The sequence below is a fragment of the Aquarana catesbeiana genome, linkage group LG09 (assembly GCF_042186555.1).
Source record: "Aquarana catesbeiana isolate 2022-GZ linkage group LG09, ASM4218655v1, whole genome shotgun sequence".
Taxonomy (NCBI): domain Eukaryota; kingdom Metazoa; phylum Chordata; class Amphibia; order Anura; family Ranidae; genus Aquarana; species Aquarana catesbeiana.
The window spans coordinates 314,056,408-314,074,358 of NC_133332.1; the positions used below are offsets into that span (position 1 = coordinate 314,056,408).

Below are 17,951 nucleotides of genomic sequence, written 5' to 3' on the forward strand. Positions count from 1 at the left end.
GAAGGATGCCTCAAGAACATGCAAAGAGAATCAGAAGGGCGCCCTCATGAACATGCGAAGATAATCAGATGGGAGCCCTCATGAACATGTGAAGAGAATCAGAAGGGAGTCTTCATGATCATGCGAAGAGAATCAGAAGGGCGCCCTCATGAACATGTGAAGAGAATCAGAAGGGCGTCCTCATGAACATGATGAACTGGATGGCCTTGTGTCCTTTTTCAACTAGACTAACTATGTAACATGGCTGGAAAGAGGGGATTGGAGGGTGAGGACATTGCCTAAATATGGCCACGTGGCCATATTTGGGCAACTATGTCACCTCCCCCATCCCTGCTACCTCCTTTATATGGCTGATGGAAGCTTGGGGAGCTGTGTTTGTCCAAACGCCAAACATTTAGGGCATTCAGCATGGATGAAGCCCGGTTTCAGCTATCAATGGTTGCTAAGGAAGTGGTGGGTGTTTGCACCTGCTGCAACCATACCAACCACTGATGTCACCTGGACCATCTAAATGCACAAAATATACCTGGATACTAATATTTATGGGTAAAGTTGATCCAGGGAATATATTCTTGGGGGGGTTAAGGAAGGAATTTTTTGTCTTCTGGATCAACTGTGGGTATTGGATAGTATATATGGAGGTTTGTGTGTTTTTTTTTTTCTCAGTGGGTTAAACTGGATGGACTTTTTTCAACTAGACTAACTATGTAACTTACATGGTTGGGAAGCTGGGGTGGGAGGATTGACGACATTTCTTAAATACTAATTTTTTTTTTTTATTTAATAAAGGACTTATCAAAATTGTATCCCTGTTTTTACAGGCAAAACCCTTTGCCTATTAGCCCAGATTTTTTTTTTTTTTTTTGATATGACAGATTTGGCTCTGTGTAATTTCAATGGGGTTCGGGGGTTTGGAACCCCTGCTTCTTTGAAGTTCACCAAGCCCTGCTCGAACAAAACCCAGAGCTGTTCGGCTCCTCCCTAATAATCCTAACTGGGAATTTACACCTAGATTTTGACCTTAAATACTGGGAGAGCACGGGAGCCATCCGGTGCGTGGCAGTCATTTCCCATAGAGATGAGTGATGGCAGGATGGCCACCACTCATCTCTATGCCCTTGGAGGACCAGAGCAACGTTATGACATCACTTCCAGTTCTTGAGCCTTGTGAACATTATCTTTTGCTTTTAAGGGCAAAGGAGAGATTTGGCGTCTTTTAGACCACAGATCTCCCCATAAAGAGGACCCTTTCTGCCGTATTGTTATCACAAGGGATGTTTACATTCCTTGCAATAGCAAAAAAAGTAATCGATATGTGAGAACCAGTGCGCAAAACCACAATATGAGTAAAGGATTAGTAAAACTGACGGTAAAATACCCGATGGAGAGCCGCTCACATAGATAGGTTCACTCAGTTCCCCAAAAAACAACTAAAAAGTAAAAATATGTGGCGCTATTCCATCAATCAGTAACAGTACAAAATGTGGTAAAGTGGGCAGAGTATAATCCACCTCGTGTGGTAATATGCCAAGCAAACGTGAATAATGGCCACGGATTGATGCCACCATACAAAAATGGATCAAATAAAAGCGGATGCACTTCTGCGATAAGAAAAATAAAGTATAAAATATATATAAGCAATTAAATAGAAAGTGCCACAGTGCTAGATGAGATAAACAATCACCCCTCAATAGGTGAAAGAAAAATCTGCAGATATGGACAAATGACTTCCCAAGTGAATGCTCACAACCTAAATTCATATATAAAGTGAAAGCAATTAGATGTAAAGTGACTCAGTGCTTAATGAAATATAACTGTGAATAAGAAAAATTACCTTCCCAAATAAATTGCTCACAACCAAAATTCATACACAAGTGATGCCGGTGACTCAAAATTAATCGCTAAACATAAATAATAATAAATAATGACGCTGATACAGAATAAATAAAGTCACTTCTTCTAAGTGAGCTAAAAAATGTATCTAAGCAGTGATAAAGTGACATATAGTGCAGTATAAAATATTAAGATCAGCACCAAATGTGTGCATAGATTGCAAAATAGTGTATAATAACGACCAAATTGAATAGTAAAATCATGCCATAAAATACAATAATACAGTAATGAAATAGTCAATGATAATAGGACAGCTAATCCCACAAAAGAGATGCTGTCCCAGATAGTGACAATAGTGCAATAATGTCCATACAAAAGTGCGGTAGTGATGAGTGATTTCCACAAAGAGTCTTTAGACACAGTGCAAAAAAATGTGCAGTGACTGATAATTTTTCTTCTATGCACGTTCTAGTGCATCTCCCAGGTGTTTCCCCCAGCCTCTCACCTCCAACAGCGGCCCCCAATGGGCCTAGTAGGGCGGGTGGATAATTCTAGGAGAGGATGTATTTCCTGCAGCGTGTCTTTCAAACATCCAGTAGGTCTGTCTCTCTGCAACTCATCCCACAGCTCTCAGCACTCTCAGCGGTCCCAGCAGTTTTTAAGAGCAAAGAAAAGATCTCATGGTGTAGTATTTAAAAGCCCATTTATTAAAAAAAACATAGTAACTTACATTGAGATAAACAGCAAACAGTAGATGTGAGGGAAGCTTCCGGGTTCGGCCGTCCCCCACATTTTTTTTTTAAGTGACAGTGTAACATTTTAAAAATGTAATAAAATAAATAAAATACATGAATACATTTAAAGCGTCCCCGCACGCTCGCGTGCTGTAGTGAACGCATATGTAGGTCACCACCACATATGTAGGCGTCAGCATACCGAGATATTATGGACAATTTCATGCTCCCAACTTTGTGGGAACAGTTTTGGGGACGGCCCCTTCCTGTTCCAACATGACTGCCCACCAGTGCACAAAGCAAGGTCCATAAAGACATGGATGAGCAAGATTGGGGTGGAGAAACTTGACTGACCTGCACAGAGTCCTGACCTCAACCCGATAGAACATCTTTGGGATGAATTAGAGCGGAGACTGCGAGCCAGGCCTTCTTGTCCAACATCAGTGCCTGAACTCACAAATGCGCTTCTAGAAGAATGGACAAACATTCCCATAGACACACTCCTAAACCTTGTGGACGGCCTTCCCAGAAGAGTTGAAGCTGTTATAGCTGCAAAGGGTGGGCCAACTCAATATTGAACCCTACGGACTAAGACTGGGATGCCATTAAAGTTCATGTGCGTGTAAAGGCAGGCGTCCCAATATTTTTGGTAATATAGTATAGATATTACATGTTTTTTTTTAATTCATTAAAATGTATTTTTTTCCCCAAAAATTGCAACAACCACCATTTTATTCTCTAGGGTCTCTGCTAAAAAAAAAAAAAAAATACACAGTATCTCACAAAAGTAAGTACACCCCTCACATTTTTGTAAATCTTTTCTTCTATCTTTTCATGTGACAACACTGAAGAAATGACACTTGTCTACAATGTAAAGTAGTGAGTGTACAGCTTGTATAACAGTGTAAATTTGCTGTCCCCTCAAAATAACTCAACACACAGCCATTAATGTCTAAACCGCTGGCAACAAAATTGAGTACATCCCTAAGTGAAAATGTCCAAATTGGGCCCAATTAGCCATTTTCCCTGCCCCCGGTGTCATGTGACTCGTTAGTGTTACAAGGTCTCAGGTGTGAATGGGGAGCAGGTGTGTTAAATTTGATGTTATCGCTCTCACTCTCTCATACTGGTCACTGGAAGTTCAACATGGCACCTCATGGCAAAGAACTCTCTGAGGATCTGAAAAAAAGAATTGTTGCTCTACATAAAGATGGCCTAGGCTATAAGAAGATTGCCAAGACCCTGAAACTGAGCTGCAGCATGGTGGCCAAGACCATACAGCGATTTAGCAGGACAAATTCCGTTCAAAGTAGGCCTCGCCATGGTCGCCAAAGAAGTTGAGTGCACGTGCTCAGCATTATATCCAGAGGTTGTCTTTGGGAAATAGACGTATGATTGCTGCCAGCATTGCTGCAGAGGTTGAAGGGGTGGGGGGTCAGCCTGTCAGTGCTCAGACCATACGCCGCACACTGCATCAAATTGGTCTTCATGGCTGTCGTCCCAGAAGGAAGCCTCTTCTAAAGATGATGTACAAGAAAGCCCACAAACCGTTTGTGGAAGACAAGCAGACTAAGAACATGGGTTACTGGAACCATGTCCTGTGGTCTGATGAGACCAAGATAAACCTATTTGGTTCAGATGGTGACAAGCGTGTGTGGGGGCAACCAGGTGAGGAGGACAAAGACAAGTGTGTCTTGTCTACAGTCAAGCATGGTGGTGGGAGTGTCATGGTCTGGGGCTGCATGAATGCTGCCGGCACTGGGGAGCTACAGTTCATTGAGGGAACCATGAATGCCAACATGTACTGTGACATACTGAAGCAGAGCATGATCCCCTCCCTTCAGAGACTGGGCCGCAGGGCAGTATTCCAACATGATAACCACCCCAAACACACCTCCAAGACAACCACTGCCTTGCTAAAGAAGCTGAGAATAAAGGTGATGGACTGGCCAAGCATGTCTCCAGACCTAAACCCTATTGATCATCTGTGGGACATCCTCAAACGGAAGGTGGAGGAGCGAAAGGTCTCTAACATCCACCAGCTCTGTGATGTCGTCATGGAGGAGGGGAAGAGGACTCCAGTGACAACCTGTGAAGTTCTGGTGAACTTCAATCCCAAGAGGGTTAAGGCAGTGCTTGAAAATAATGGTGGCCACACAAAATATTGACACTTTGGGCCCAATTTGGACATTTTCACTTAGGGGTGTACTGACTTTTGTTGCCAGCGGTTTAGACATTAATGGCTGTGTGTTGAGTTATTTTGAGGGGACAGCAAATTTACACTGTTATACAAGCTGTACACTCACTACTTTACATTGTAGACAAGTGTCATTTCTTCAGTGTTGTCACATGAAAAGATAGAAGAAAATATTTACAAAAATGTGAGGGGTGTACTCACTTTTGTGAGATATTGTATATATATATATAATGTTTGGGGCTTCTAAGTAATTTTCTAAGAAAAAAAGTACTGATTTTTACTTGTCGTTAAGTGGTTAGGATACATTTGGTAACTATATATTTTTTTGAAAATTTGGGGCAATTTTATGCCGAAACAGTTTGTAAAATTGCCCCGATAGACCGCCCTCACCGAGTGTATTATTTCATCTGAAGGCCAACATGGCTTTGCGATACCTTTCCAATTTAAGGTTGCACATTTTCTTTTGGTCAGCCCAAGGTAGATTAGCTTAATTCAGAAGCCGTGTTCCGTCTGTTCCATGGTTTGCAAATCATAGATTCCTATAATTTTCCGTCTTTAGGTATAGTATTATTGTTGTGCTCCAACAAAGTAATCCACACTGAGGACTTCAATCAAGTCTTTTAAAAACTAAATAGCTAGCCACTCCAGACTGAGAAAGAACTGTGCACGGCATGAAACACTGCTACTTATTTTCAGAGGATTTATTTTTTTCGTGCTGCGCTGTCATTACATGGATTGAATAAAAGAGCTATTTTATTTTAAAGACTTAAAGGACAGCTTTGCCCTTGGTACCGGCTATCCTCTTAAAGTGTGTGTAAAGGCAAATCATTATTTTTTTTTTTAATTTTGGAATCGAGTGGGAAGTGTTTTTTGCTGTTTTGTCCCCATTGGGGAGATTCAACCTCATGGTGCTAAGTTGGATGACGGTCAGTGGCGGCTGGTGCTCAAAATTATTTTTTTTTTTGGGGGGGGGGGGGGCACAAACAAACTAGAAAAATACTGTGCCCATCATATGCAGCGCCTGTGCCCATCATATGCAGCCTGTGCTCATCATACAGCCTCTGTGCCTAACATATGCAGCCTCTGTGCCAAAAATATGCAGCCTCTGTGCCCATCATATGCGGCCTGTGCCCATCATACACAGCCTGCGCCCATCATTTGCAGTCTGTGCCCATCATATGCAGCCTTTGCCCATCATATGCAGCCTCTGTGCCCATCATATGCCCATCGTATACAGCCTGTGCCCATCATATGCAGCCTCTGTGCCCATCATGTGCAGCCTGTGGCCACCATACAGCCTCCGTGCCCATCATATGCAGACTCTGTGCCCAAAATATGCAGTCTCTGTCCCCATTATATGCAACCTCTTTGCCCATCATACAGCCTCTGTGCCCATCATATGCAGCCTTTGACCATCATATGCAGCCTTTGCCCATCATATGCAGCCTCTGTCCCTATCATATGCCCATAATATACAGCCTGTGCCCATCATATGCAGCCTCTGTGCCCATCATGTGCAGCCTGTGCCCATCATATGCAGCCTCTGTGCCCATCATACAGCCTCTGTGCCCATCATATGCAGCCTGTGCCCATCATATGCAGTCTCTGTGCCCATCATATACAGCATCTGTGCCCGTCATATGCCCATCATATGTAGCCTGTGCCCATCATATGCAGCCTCTGTGCCCATCATACACAGCCTGCGCCCATCATACACAGCCTGCACCCATCATTTGCAGTCTGTGCCCATCATATGCAGCCTTTGCCCATCATATGCAGCCTCTGTGCCCATCATATGCCCATCCTATACAGCCTGTGCCCATCATATGCAGCCTCTGTGCCCATCATGTGCAGCCTGTGCCCATAATACAGCCTCTGTGCCCATCATATGCAGACTCTGTGCCCATCATATGCAGCCTGCGCCCATCATACACAGCCTGCGCCCATCATACACAGCCTGCACCCATCATTTGCAGTCTGTGCCCATCATATGCAGCCTTTGCCCATCATATGCAGCCTCTGTGCCCATCATATGCCCATCCTATACAGCCTGTGCCCATCATATGCAGCCCCTGTGCCCATCATGTGCAGCCTGTGCCCATAATACAGCCTCTGTGCCCATCATATGCAGACTCTGTGCCCAAAATATGCAGCCTCTGTCCCCATCATATGCAGCCTTTGCCCATCATATGCAACCTTTGCCCATCATATGCAGCCTCTGTGCCCATCATATGCCCTTCATATACAGCCTGTGCCCATCATATGCAGCCTCTGTGCCCATCATATGCAGCCTCTGTGCCCATCATATGCCCTTCATATACAGCCTGTGCCCATCATATGCAGCCTCTGTGCCCATCATGTGCAGCCTGTGCCCATCATATGCAGCCTCTGTGCCCATCATACAGCCTCTGTGCCCATCATATGCAACCTGTGCCCATCATATGTAGCCTCTGTGCCCATCATATGCAGCCTCTGTGCCCATCATATGCTGCCTCTGTGCCCATGCGTTAGGGGTAAGTATGACATGATGAGATTAGAAGTGAGAGATATGTATAAGTCTCTATCTTGAGCATAAACCATCTTGTCGGATTGTACAGCACTTTTTGAATACACCCCTTAGGCTTTGTTTAGTCACATCTAAAGCTTTTACCAATGGCTCCCAGGTGTGGATACATCTCGCAGCACCTGTTAATTTAAACATTGACTTCATGGGTTTTACCTCTATACATCGCTGGATGTCTCATCTCCTCCCACAAGCCAGGTAGGGGGTCTTAGTAGAAGCTCCATTATCACCCCTGCAGCAGGTGGAAGGGTTCATTGATCATCATAGATGGATTATGGTCTTTTTAGCTACACACAAAAACTTGTTTAACAGTCCTGAAGAAGCGGTAACTCCTCTAAACGCGTAGACTGATATAATGTCCAGCTTAAGCCTTTTATACCAATGTATACCGGTAGTGGAAAATGTGTGCCGCTCAAGCTACAAGGAAAAGCAATCCTGTGTTCACCACTGTGAGTGAAGGCCTAGGAAGGCTCCGAAATAACTGTTGAGCAAAGGATGGATCCCTTGAAGCTGCACATCGATGCAGGCCAACTGGTATTGGAATGAATGGCAGACTCGCCCAACGTGTTTCACACCGCCCCTCAGAGATAAATCAAGCCGATTAATGTACTATGTATTTTTATCCCAATGAGTCATTCCAATGACCACAAGTGTAAGGAGCCTTCTTCCCTCTGACCATCACACAAATGTATCATGAGTTATAGATATAGTCATTTTTAGCAGGGGTTCCCTCAGACTAGAAAGTTGTTTCAAGGGTTCCTCTGTGTTGGAAAAAGCTGGCCTATGCTATAGTAACGTGAGCACAGGCTGGCATGATAGAATAACCATGGGAAGGGGGGAGGGGGAGATGACCATGACTGACTGGTCATCTCCAGAAGGTAAAATCAGTCCAGAAGAGGGGCACCATCTTTTGGAGGAGTGAGGGATTGAAGATGAGTATTGCTGCTTTTTTTTTTTTTTTAATTATTTTTTTTTTTTAAGATTTGGGTAAACGATTTAACATTTTTTTCTGATCTGCTGGAAATCTGCTTTAGATCCGAGCCAAACAGCAGATTTCTAGACATGATGAAAAGACAATCAAACATGTAGAAGAGCCAAGTAGGTGGGAGGCTCTCATTTATTTTGTCTAATCAGTAATGTTGATTTAGTAACAAATGTTCTGGTTCAAAAGGACACTTGGCTAACAATGATCACAGCACAGTAATGAATCGTTTGATTCATTCCATAACATAATGATGTCTGTTAAGTGAAAATGCAAGTGCGAAACATCTATTGTCGACTATGGTAATTTTTTAATTATATCCTGTAGAACATTTGCCTAAAATAGCTTTCTATGTTTACATTGGAGGGATGCAATAGGTTTTGCAAGGAGTCCCCCCCCCCCAAAAAAAGCTATATATAAATATAGATATATCTAGATATAGATATATCTATATCTATATAGATAGATAGATATAGATAGATATATCTATATATATATAGATATATCTATCTATATATATATATATATATATATATACTGTACATATATAAAATTATTATTATTATACAGGATTTATATAGCGCCAACAGTTTACGCAGCGCTTTACAATATAAAAAAGGAGACAGTACAGTCATAATACAATAAAATACAAGAGGATTAAGAGGGCCCCGCCCAGAAGAGCTTACAATCTAATAGGGTGGGGCAGGTGGTACAAAAGGTTGTAACTGAGCTGATGGGAGTGGTAGAAGATTAGTTGGAGACGTGATAGGCTTTCCCGAAGAGATGCGTTTTCAGGGATCGCCTGAAGGTAGCAAGAGTAGGGGATAGCCGGACCGGTGGAGGTAGCGCGTTCCAGAGGATGGGAGAGGCTCTGGAGAAATCCTGGAGATGAGCATGGGAGGAGGAGACGAGACAGCTTGAGAGTAGGAGTATTATTGCCATCCCATGGAAAGTAATAGGTCATGCAAATTTTAAATGTTGGTAGAGCAACTCTTCTTCTCTTTCATTGCAGGTAAACAATGGATTCCAAGCAGAAGCAACATGCCGTCATTGAGTTTTTACTGAAGCAGAGGTGCAGTCTGACATCCACAGAAAACTACAGAATGTCTACAGAGATGACACCGTTGATAAGAGTCACCAATAACAAGACATTGCTCTTCTCAATGGGGTCATCTCCATAAGGATGCTGTAGCCCTCTGTGGATGTTGAGTTCTTGATGAAGGAGGATTGTAGGCTGTCCGAGGTCACAGACAGCTACAGAATGTTTACTGAGATGACACCATTGACTAGAGTCACCAATAACAAGACATTGCTCTTCTCAATGGGGTCATCTCCATAAGCATGCTGTAGCCCTCTGTGGATGTTGAGTTCCTGATGAAGGAGGGTTGTAGGCTTTCCGTGGTCCACAAACAGCTACAGAATGTTTATTGAGATGACAGCATTGACTAGAGTCACCAATGACAAGACATGGCTCTTCTCAATGAGGTCAACTCCAAACTCCAAAAAAACTCCATTCTGTAGCCTTCTGTGGATGCTGAGTTCTTGATGAAGGAGGGGGGCAGGCTGTCCGACATCCACAGAAAACTACAGAATGTCTACAGAGATGGCAGCATTGGTAAGAGTCCCCAATGTCAAAACATTGAGTGATAATGTGTATTACTCTCACGCCGCCACTATGTATAGGTGAAGTAGGAAATATATATGTGTAAACGACAACTGCTCTCACTAAATGGCGTATCCGTGGCGAATGAGTGTGATTAAGTGAAAAAGAGGTAGTGTTGCGCTGTCAAACAATAAATCAATAGCCAAATCAAAAAGAAGATCTCCATTTCTTTGTCAGACATTTTCTAGAAATAGAGATCATCAGGAATATGGTGACTATTGGGTAAAAAATCCAACAAGTTTTGGGGGCCACATATTGCCACTTTCATCAGGACTTGTGGAAATGAAAGGTCTGTTTGGACAGGCTCTGGCAGTGATTATGACTCCGTCTAGTGTGGTCTGGTTGGTCTTGGTCTGGTTTTGGTCTGGTCTGGTCTTGCCTTGGTCTGGTCTGGTCTTGGTTTGGTATTTTTTTGGTCTGTATTTGATATGGTAATGGTCTGGTCTTGGTCTGGTCTGATCTGGTCATGGTCTGGTCTCCGTCTAGTTATGGTCTGGTCTTTAACAGAATAGCCAATACAACAAAACAAACACTCTTGCACATAAATGTGTAAGCCCGACAGTTCAAAGTTCAGGATGGACGATAGATTTCGGCCTTGCTGCCCTCAAGGATAGGGATATCCTAGCAATCGAACAAAAAACAAAAGAGAGAGGGCACACCGGCCTTGTGCATTATCCTTAAAAAAGTTTATTAAAACGAACACATAAAAACTACTACTCACAAAGGTAGATGAAATTCACGCTTGAATGATCTTTTTGGCTAGTGGTGATCAATTCACTGATGGCAGTCTCCAGGTCCTACGGGGAAGACGTGCAAATCACTGCCGCTGACATGTTTCGAAGGTAGCACTCTGAAGAAGAAGGCGCTACCTTCGAAACGCGTCAGCCAGCAGCGATTTGCACGTCTTCCCCGTAGGACCTAGAGACTGCCATCAGTGGATTGATCACCACTAGCCAAAAAGATCATTCAAGCGTGAATTTCATCTACCTTTGTGAGTAGTAGTTTTTATGTGTTCGTTTTAAACTTTTTTAAGGATAATGTGCAAGGCCGGTGCGCCCTCTCTCTTTTGTTTTTGGTTCTTTAACAGAATAGTCCATGAAGAAAGAAACTTCAGAGCCGTTCACATCAATATTACCCTTGGCTAAAGAAATGATTTTGTCTCTGTGTCTGTAGTGGAGCATTTTTAGGATAAACAGACGTGGCAAATTGCCAGGAGGCAGGGATCTAGCAGGGATTCTGTATACTTAATCAGATCCATTAAAAAATGGCTGCCATGACATATAGTGTATAACCATACAGGAATTCTAGAAAATGGCTGCAATCATTTATTATAGCACACTCTTTAGGAACACTTCCCATATCCTCCATTATTCCCTGAAGAAGTCACGTGACTGTGACGTAACATGTAGGGTGTGAGTGGAGGTATAAGAAGTGATGCCGCAAGGGAATGAGTTCGGCACTCATGGATTTTCGCTGGTTATCGGCTTTTAAAATGTGAGTTTTATGCTGTTATTTTAATAAACCTGCTTTTAAACGGTATCACACTACGAGAGTGTTCTTCTTTCTTCATTTATACTTACTGGGAGAATATTGAAGAGGACCCCTTAGGAATTACAGAGACACAGCATTATATCACTAGAGAGCAGAGCATTAGGAATATTCATAGAGGACCCCTAGAGGCGATTCCACGCCATTACGCCATCTCTGAGAGATATCATCATATTCTGGTTTAAGCAAATCTAAGGTGAGAGGCCAGAGAGCACAGAGGTGACACGGGAAGAAAGAGATTAAGCACAGACATTTAGATTATTCTAAGGACTTTTTCATTGTAGAAACGTGTATTCGCTGTGGTCATTTTTTGTCTATGTGTGGAATATTTGGTGTCCATCCTTGAGACACATGCTGTTTATTTATGCACTTGTATCACTTTAATTGTTGATAAGGATATACATCACTGAAGTTATATATTCTCCGGGTGGACTAGTAGTTAACCATCCATGAGACACACAACTATAATATATTTTTTTCTTTTTTAGCACTGGAATCACTTGAGGTAGGACCAAACACAGCTGCACCAAATTCTAAGTGCACCAGTTTTAGTAAATCTACCCTCCATGTGTGTGCTGAAGGTGGAATTTAATTGGGGCCAGACCATGTGTATGCTGGAGGTGGGATAGCACTATGATGAAACCATGTGTGTGCTGGAGGTGAGATCTCACTGGGGTGAGACCATGTTTGTGCCGAGGGGAGAAGGGATTTCATTGGGAAAAGACCATGTGTTTGCTGAAGGTAGAATTTCATTGGGACCAGACCATGTGTATGCTAGAGGTGGGATAGCACTATGATGAGACCATGTGTGTGCTGGAGGTGGGATCTCACTGAGGTGAGACCATGTTTGTGCAGGGGGGCAGGAGGAATTTCATTGGGAGGAAACCATGTGTGTGCTGGAGGTGAAATTTCATTGGGGCCAGACTATGTGTATGCTGGAGGTAGGATCTCACTGGGGTAAGACCATGTTTGTGCTGGAGCGGAGGGGGAATTTCATTGGGACGAGACCATGTGTGTACTGAAGGTAGAAACTCATTGGGGCCATACCATGTGTATTCTGGAGGTGGGATCTCACCGGAGTGAGACCATGTTTGTGCTGGAATGGAGGAGGGATCTCATTGGGAAGAAAACAAGTGTGTGCTGGAGGTGGAATTTCATTGGGGCCAGACCATGTGTATGCTGGAGGTGGGATATCACCATGACGAGACCATGTGTGTGCTGGAGGTGGGATCTCACTAAGATGAGACCATGTTTGTGCTGGATGGGAGGAGGGGTTTCATTGGGATGAGACCATGTGTGTGCTGCAGGTGGAATTTGATCGGGCCAGACCATGTGTGTGCTGGAGGTGGGATCTCACTAGTGCCAGACCAATGTGTGTGCTTGAGGTGAGATCTCCCTGGGTATAAACCATATTTGTGCTGGAGGTGGAATCTCACTGGGGAAAGATTAATGTCTGGTCTGGAGCTGGGATCTGATTTCTAGAACATGGTTTGTGCAGCTGAAGTCAAGACTGGAATCAGAATTTACCAAGTAGGGAAGTGAAAGTAGAATTTATGCATTAAACTATATAGGATAACATATGATTAAACAAAAAAAAAATAGCGGTGTATGTGGAAACTCTACAGAGGGCATTTTTCCTCGCTTCCCCTCCTGTGAAAAACTCCACAAGCTCGCACTGGAAAAACAATCGCTATCCAGAGCTAAATTAGTGTGTATCACATTAGAGAGAAAATTCAAAGACATTCATTCATTAATAGCCATCGCCATCTCCCTTTAAAGAGAATTTCAAAATCTGCCCATCCTTATAATAAAGAACCCCCTTCTGAGTGACAAATTAGTTTTTCTTTGTCTAAGTGGAATTACTCTTATTAGTTGCATGTTTTGGACGAAGGAAAGCTAAAATTCAATTAGCATTCCATAGCTCCGATATCTATGGAAATAAAGTGAGATTACAAATGTAACCATTTCTTTGCGCTTTGTGTTTTTTAAGAGCTGTACTAAGATCATTAGCAGCTCTGCTCTTCTATTCACTGTAAAGGTAGTTTCCAGACACATGGTCCTTCTAATTTTGTCCTAAAGACCGACTGTAGGGGGAAACAATGTACAACCCTACCTACTCCTAACCAGTCTTTTTTTTTTTTACAAGCTTCCAAGACCTTATTTTGCTATGCTGTCACATGACAACATGCCTCATTCAGTAATGGAGATCATCTATCAAAGCTGTACTTCAGGCCAGCCAATCAGTCTTGTTGGTCGTCGCTTATTTTGTGACATCATGTTACCACAGATGCAAGACTTAAGTATCCTGTGAAGACCATATGAAGACCCTGTGATGGACTATGATACCCTGATACCCAATCTCCAGTGTCCACAACGTCATGAAGAAATATGGGCAATGCATGAAGGGTTCTCCCACATTAGACCAGAACAAAGAAAAAGTGGACCTGGCCTGTAATGTGATAGCAAATTTTGGGCTTTTAGTAATTTGCTTTAAATAAAAATTTGGAAATTGCTATAGGCGGGTAAAATGGGCATTTTTTTTTTAACCAGAGATCATCTTTAAATCAAAGAAAGCCTCCCTTTTGTATGTGTATGCTCCATTTATCTAGGTGGAGATTCCAGTCTTGAATTTATTCATTAGAATAGTAGATTGATGGTGCTGGAACCTTAAAATAATGGTTGGTGACTCATAATTGCATTGTTTTAGGGTGTGATGATGGTGCACCTTTGGTCCATCTGTTTGATATACAAGCTGCTTCTGAGCTCTGAGGAACTCGAAATTAAAATGCCACAGTGAAATACTAGAGTTCAAAGTAAGATTTTATACCAAACATGAATTAGGTAAAAAATCCAACACGTTTTGGGGGCCACATATTGCCACTTTCATCAGGACTTGTAGAAAAGAGAGGTCTGTTTGGACGGGCTCTGGCAGTGGTTATCACTCAGTCTAGTGTGGTCTGGTTGGTCTTTGTCTGGTTTTGGTCTGGTCTTTTCTTGGTCTGGTCTAGGTCTGTTCTTGCTCTGTTCTTGGTCTGGTCTGTTCTTGGTCTGGTCTTGGTCTGGTCTGTTCTTGGTTTGGTCTTTTTTTGGTCTGTTCCTGCTGAAGAACCGCTCAGTGAGATGTTATTTGCAAGCGAGCATACCCGGGAGGTGCCTCTTTTGCTGATTGTTAAGCTGGTCTTCGGTAGGAGCACAAGAGAGCACGTCCTCTCACATGCTAAGCCTAGCCACGTCCCCTCATGGTCTGGTCTTGATGTGGTCTGGTCTTAGTGTGGTCTGGTCTTGGTCTGGTCATGTTCTGCCCTTGCTCTGTTCTTGGTCTGGTCTTGGTCTGGACTTGTTTTATTCTTGGTGTGGTTTGGTCTTGGTCTGTTCTTGCTCTGGTCTTGCTCTGGGCTTGGTCTTGGCCTGCTTTTGCATTGTTCTTGGTCTGGTCCTGGTCTGGTCTGTTCTAGGTTTTGTCTTGGTCTGGTCTGTTTTTGATCTGGTCATGATCTGATCATGGTCTGGTTTTGGTCTGACCAACAGGCTGGTTGGGTGATCCAATTAATGTTCTAAATAAAACCATACAGTTTTCAGTGCAGTGCTTTTGATATCAAATCAAATATCAAATCATTTTCTATCTCTGACAATGGGTTTACACAATTGTAAATACTTGTCTGTCTTGAGTCTATCACTCTTTTACAGCAACCCATGATTTCTTCAGTCTTAATTGAATGATACAGCTCATTATTTCTGTAACAAGAAAGAAACACTCACCATGACCGATACATGTAGAACGTGAAGTTGTTCATCCAGTTCTTGCACAGGCTCCGGCATGGTTGGGGAGGTACTGATTGAAGTATGTTCCCTCATATGCAATGATACATGGAAATAAAGGGTCCCATTCTCCAACCATTTCTGCGTCCAATATACAAGTGAGAGGTCGTCATTGGTGCCAGACATCTCTAAAAAAATATATATTATTTTTGTTATTATTATTACTGTTATTATATACTTTATCATTTAATGTAATATATATATATATATATATATATATATATATATATATATACACAGTATCTCACTAAAATGAGTAAACCCTCACATTTTTCTAAATATTTTATTATGTTTTCATGTGACAACACTGAAGAAATGACACTTTGCTATAATGTAAAGTAGTGAGTGTACAGCTTGTATAACAGTGTAAATTTGCTGTCCCCTCAAAATAACTCAACACACAGCCATTAATGTCTAAACCGCTGGCAACATAAGTGAGTACACCCCCAAGTAAAAATGTACAAATTGGGCAATTAGCCTTTTTCCCTCCCCAGTGTCATGTGACTCGTTAGTGTTACAAGGTCTCAGGTGTGAATGGGGAGCAGGTGTGTTAAATTTGGTGTTATCGCTCTCACTCTCTCATACTGGTCACTGGAAGTTCAACATGGCACCTCATGGCAAAGAACTCTCTGAGGATCTGAAAAAAAGAATTGTTGCTCTACATAAAGATGGTCTAGGCTATAAGAAGATTGCCAAGACCCTGAAACTGAGGTGCAGCACGGTGGCCAAGACCATACAGAGGTATAACAGGACAGGTTCCACTCAGAACAGGCCTCGCCATGGTCCACCAAAGAAGTTGAGGTCACGTGCTCAGCGTCATATCCAGAGGTTGCCTTTGGGAAATAGACGTATGAGTGCTGCCAGCGTTGCTGCAGAGGTTGAAGGGGTGGGGGTTCAGCCTGTCAGTGCTCAGACCATACGTCGCACACTGCATTAAATTGGCCTACATGGCTGTCCTCCAAGAAGGAAGCCTCTTCTAAAGATGATGTACAAGAAAGCCCACAGTTTGCTGAAGATAGGTGGACTAAGGACATGGATTACTGGAACCATGTCCTGTGGTCTGATGAGGCCAAGATAAACTTATTTGGTTCAGATGGTGACAAGCGTGTGTGGGGGCAACCAGGTGAGGAGTACAAAGACAAGACAAGATGTCGTCATGGAGGAGTGGAAGAGGACTCCAGTGACAACCTGTGAAGCTCTGGTGACCTCCATGCCCAAGAGGGTTAAGGCAGTGCTGGAAAATAATGGTGGCCACACAAAATATTGACACTCTGGGCCCAATTTGGAGATTTTCACTTAGGGGTGTACTGACTTTTGTTGCCAGCGGTTTAGACATTAATGGCTGTGTGTTGAGTTATTTTGAGGGGACAGCAAATTTACACTGTTATACAAGCTGTACACTCACTACTTTACATTGTAGCAAAGTGTCATTTCTTCAGTGTTGTCACATGAAAAGATAGAAGAAAAGATTTACAGAAATGTGAGGGGTCTACTCACTTTTGTGAGATACTGTATATATATATATATATGTATTTTAATTGTAATATAGAGAATGCTTATAAAAATGTTTATTGAACAATATGCAAACACTAACCACATTGGAATGTACATATAAATGAGCCACCATCGTACACTATCAATCGTAGGAATGTGCATATACATAAGGCGCTGCTGCACACTATCAAATCCTTTTACTTATATTTATATAGATGCGGACATTCAAGATTATTCTCTATATTGGATATCTTATATGTTTAACCTACGCTTGACGCACAAAGGTTTTTTTTGCAATAGGCTATAAAATATATATAAAGTAGAGTATATAAAATATGTTATTCGTTTTGAACATGGCAAATAAAAAAAAAAAAACACTATACATCCCCCTTTAAATATTTTTAATTAGAGAAATATTTTTAAATGTTATTATTTTATTATTGCCATGAGTAAATAATAGCACAGTACTACATCCCCATCTATTTTTTAACTAATGGACAACTTTTTGATTCATGTGTATTTTTGAAACATTTATATATATATATATATTATATGTTGTTCGTTTTTAACATGGCAAATTAAAAAAAAAAAAAAAATACCATATATCCCCTTTAAATATTTTTATTTAGAGAAAAAAATTTATTTGTTGTTATTTTTTTTTTTTTACTTTGCCATGAGTAAATAACAGCACAGTACTACACCCCATTTATATTTTAACCAATGAGCAATTTTTTTGCTTTATATGTATTTTTTTAACATTTAAACATACTGCACATCCAATGCAAGAACGAAAAAAATTACTGTGACCTGAAAATTGAAAAATATTTATTCATTTACTGTGGGAAATTTCCCAAGATGCAGATTTTCTGTAATCAAGCCATGAAATAGATGGCGTTTGGCTGCGGGAGACCGATTAATCCTTTGATGGCTCGGCTCCATAATATAAATGGAATAAAAGGAGAAAATATGCGTTGTTTATCTAAATTCGAACACATACATCTTTCCGCAGCCAAGACATTTATTTTTTATTTTTTTTGCCGATTGGCTACGTGAAGCTCTTCCTTCTTTTATAGATTTCTGTGATGTTTTTCATACATTTATACTTTTTTTTTTTTTAA

At 41.8% G+C, this 17,951-nt stretch overlaps 1 protein-coding gene across 2 annotated transcripts in view; it reads right to left on the reverse strand.

The window, feature by feature from the left end:
* The window catches only part of ASTN2 (astrotactin 2), a 384,099-nt gene that overhangs the window by 283,346 nt on the left and 82,802 nt on the right, over positions 1-17,951 (reverse strand). For both annotated transcript variants that reach the window (XM_073600690.1, XM_073600689.1), the window contains exon 2: positions 15,280-15,467. In XM_073600690.1, coding sequence (XP_073456791.1) covers positions 15,280-15,467 — 188 coding nt within the window. The remainder of the gene's footprint in view (positions 1-15,279; positions 15,468-17,951) is intronic.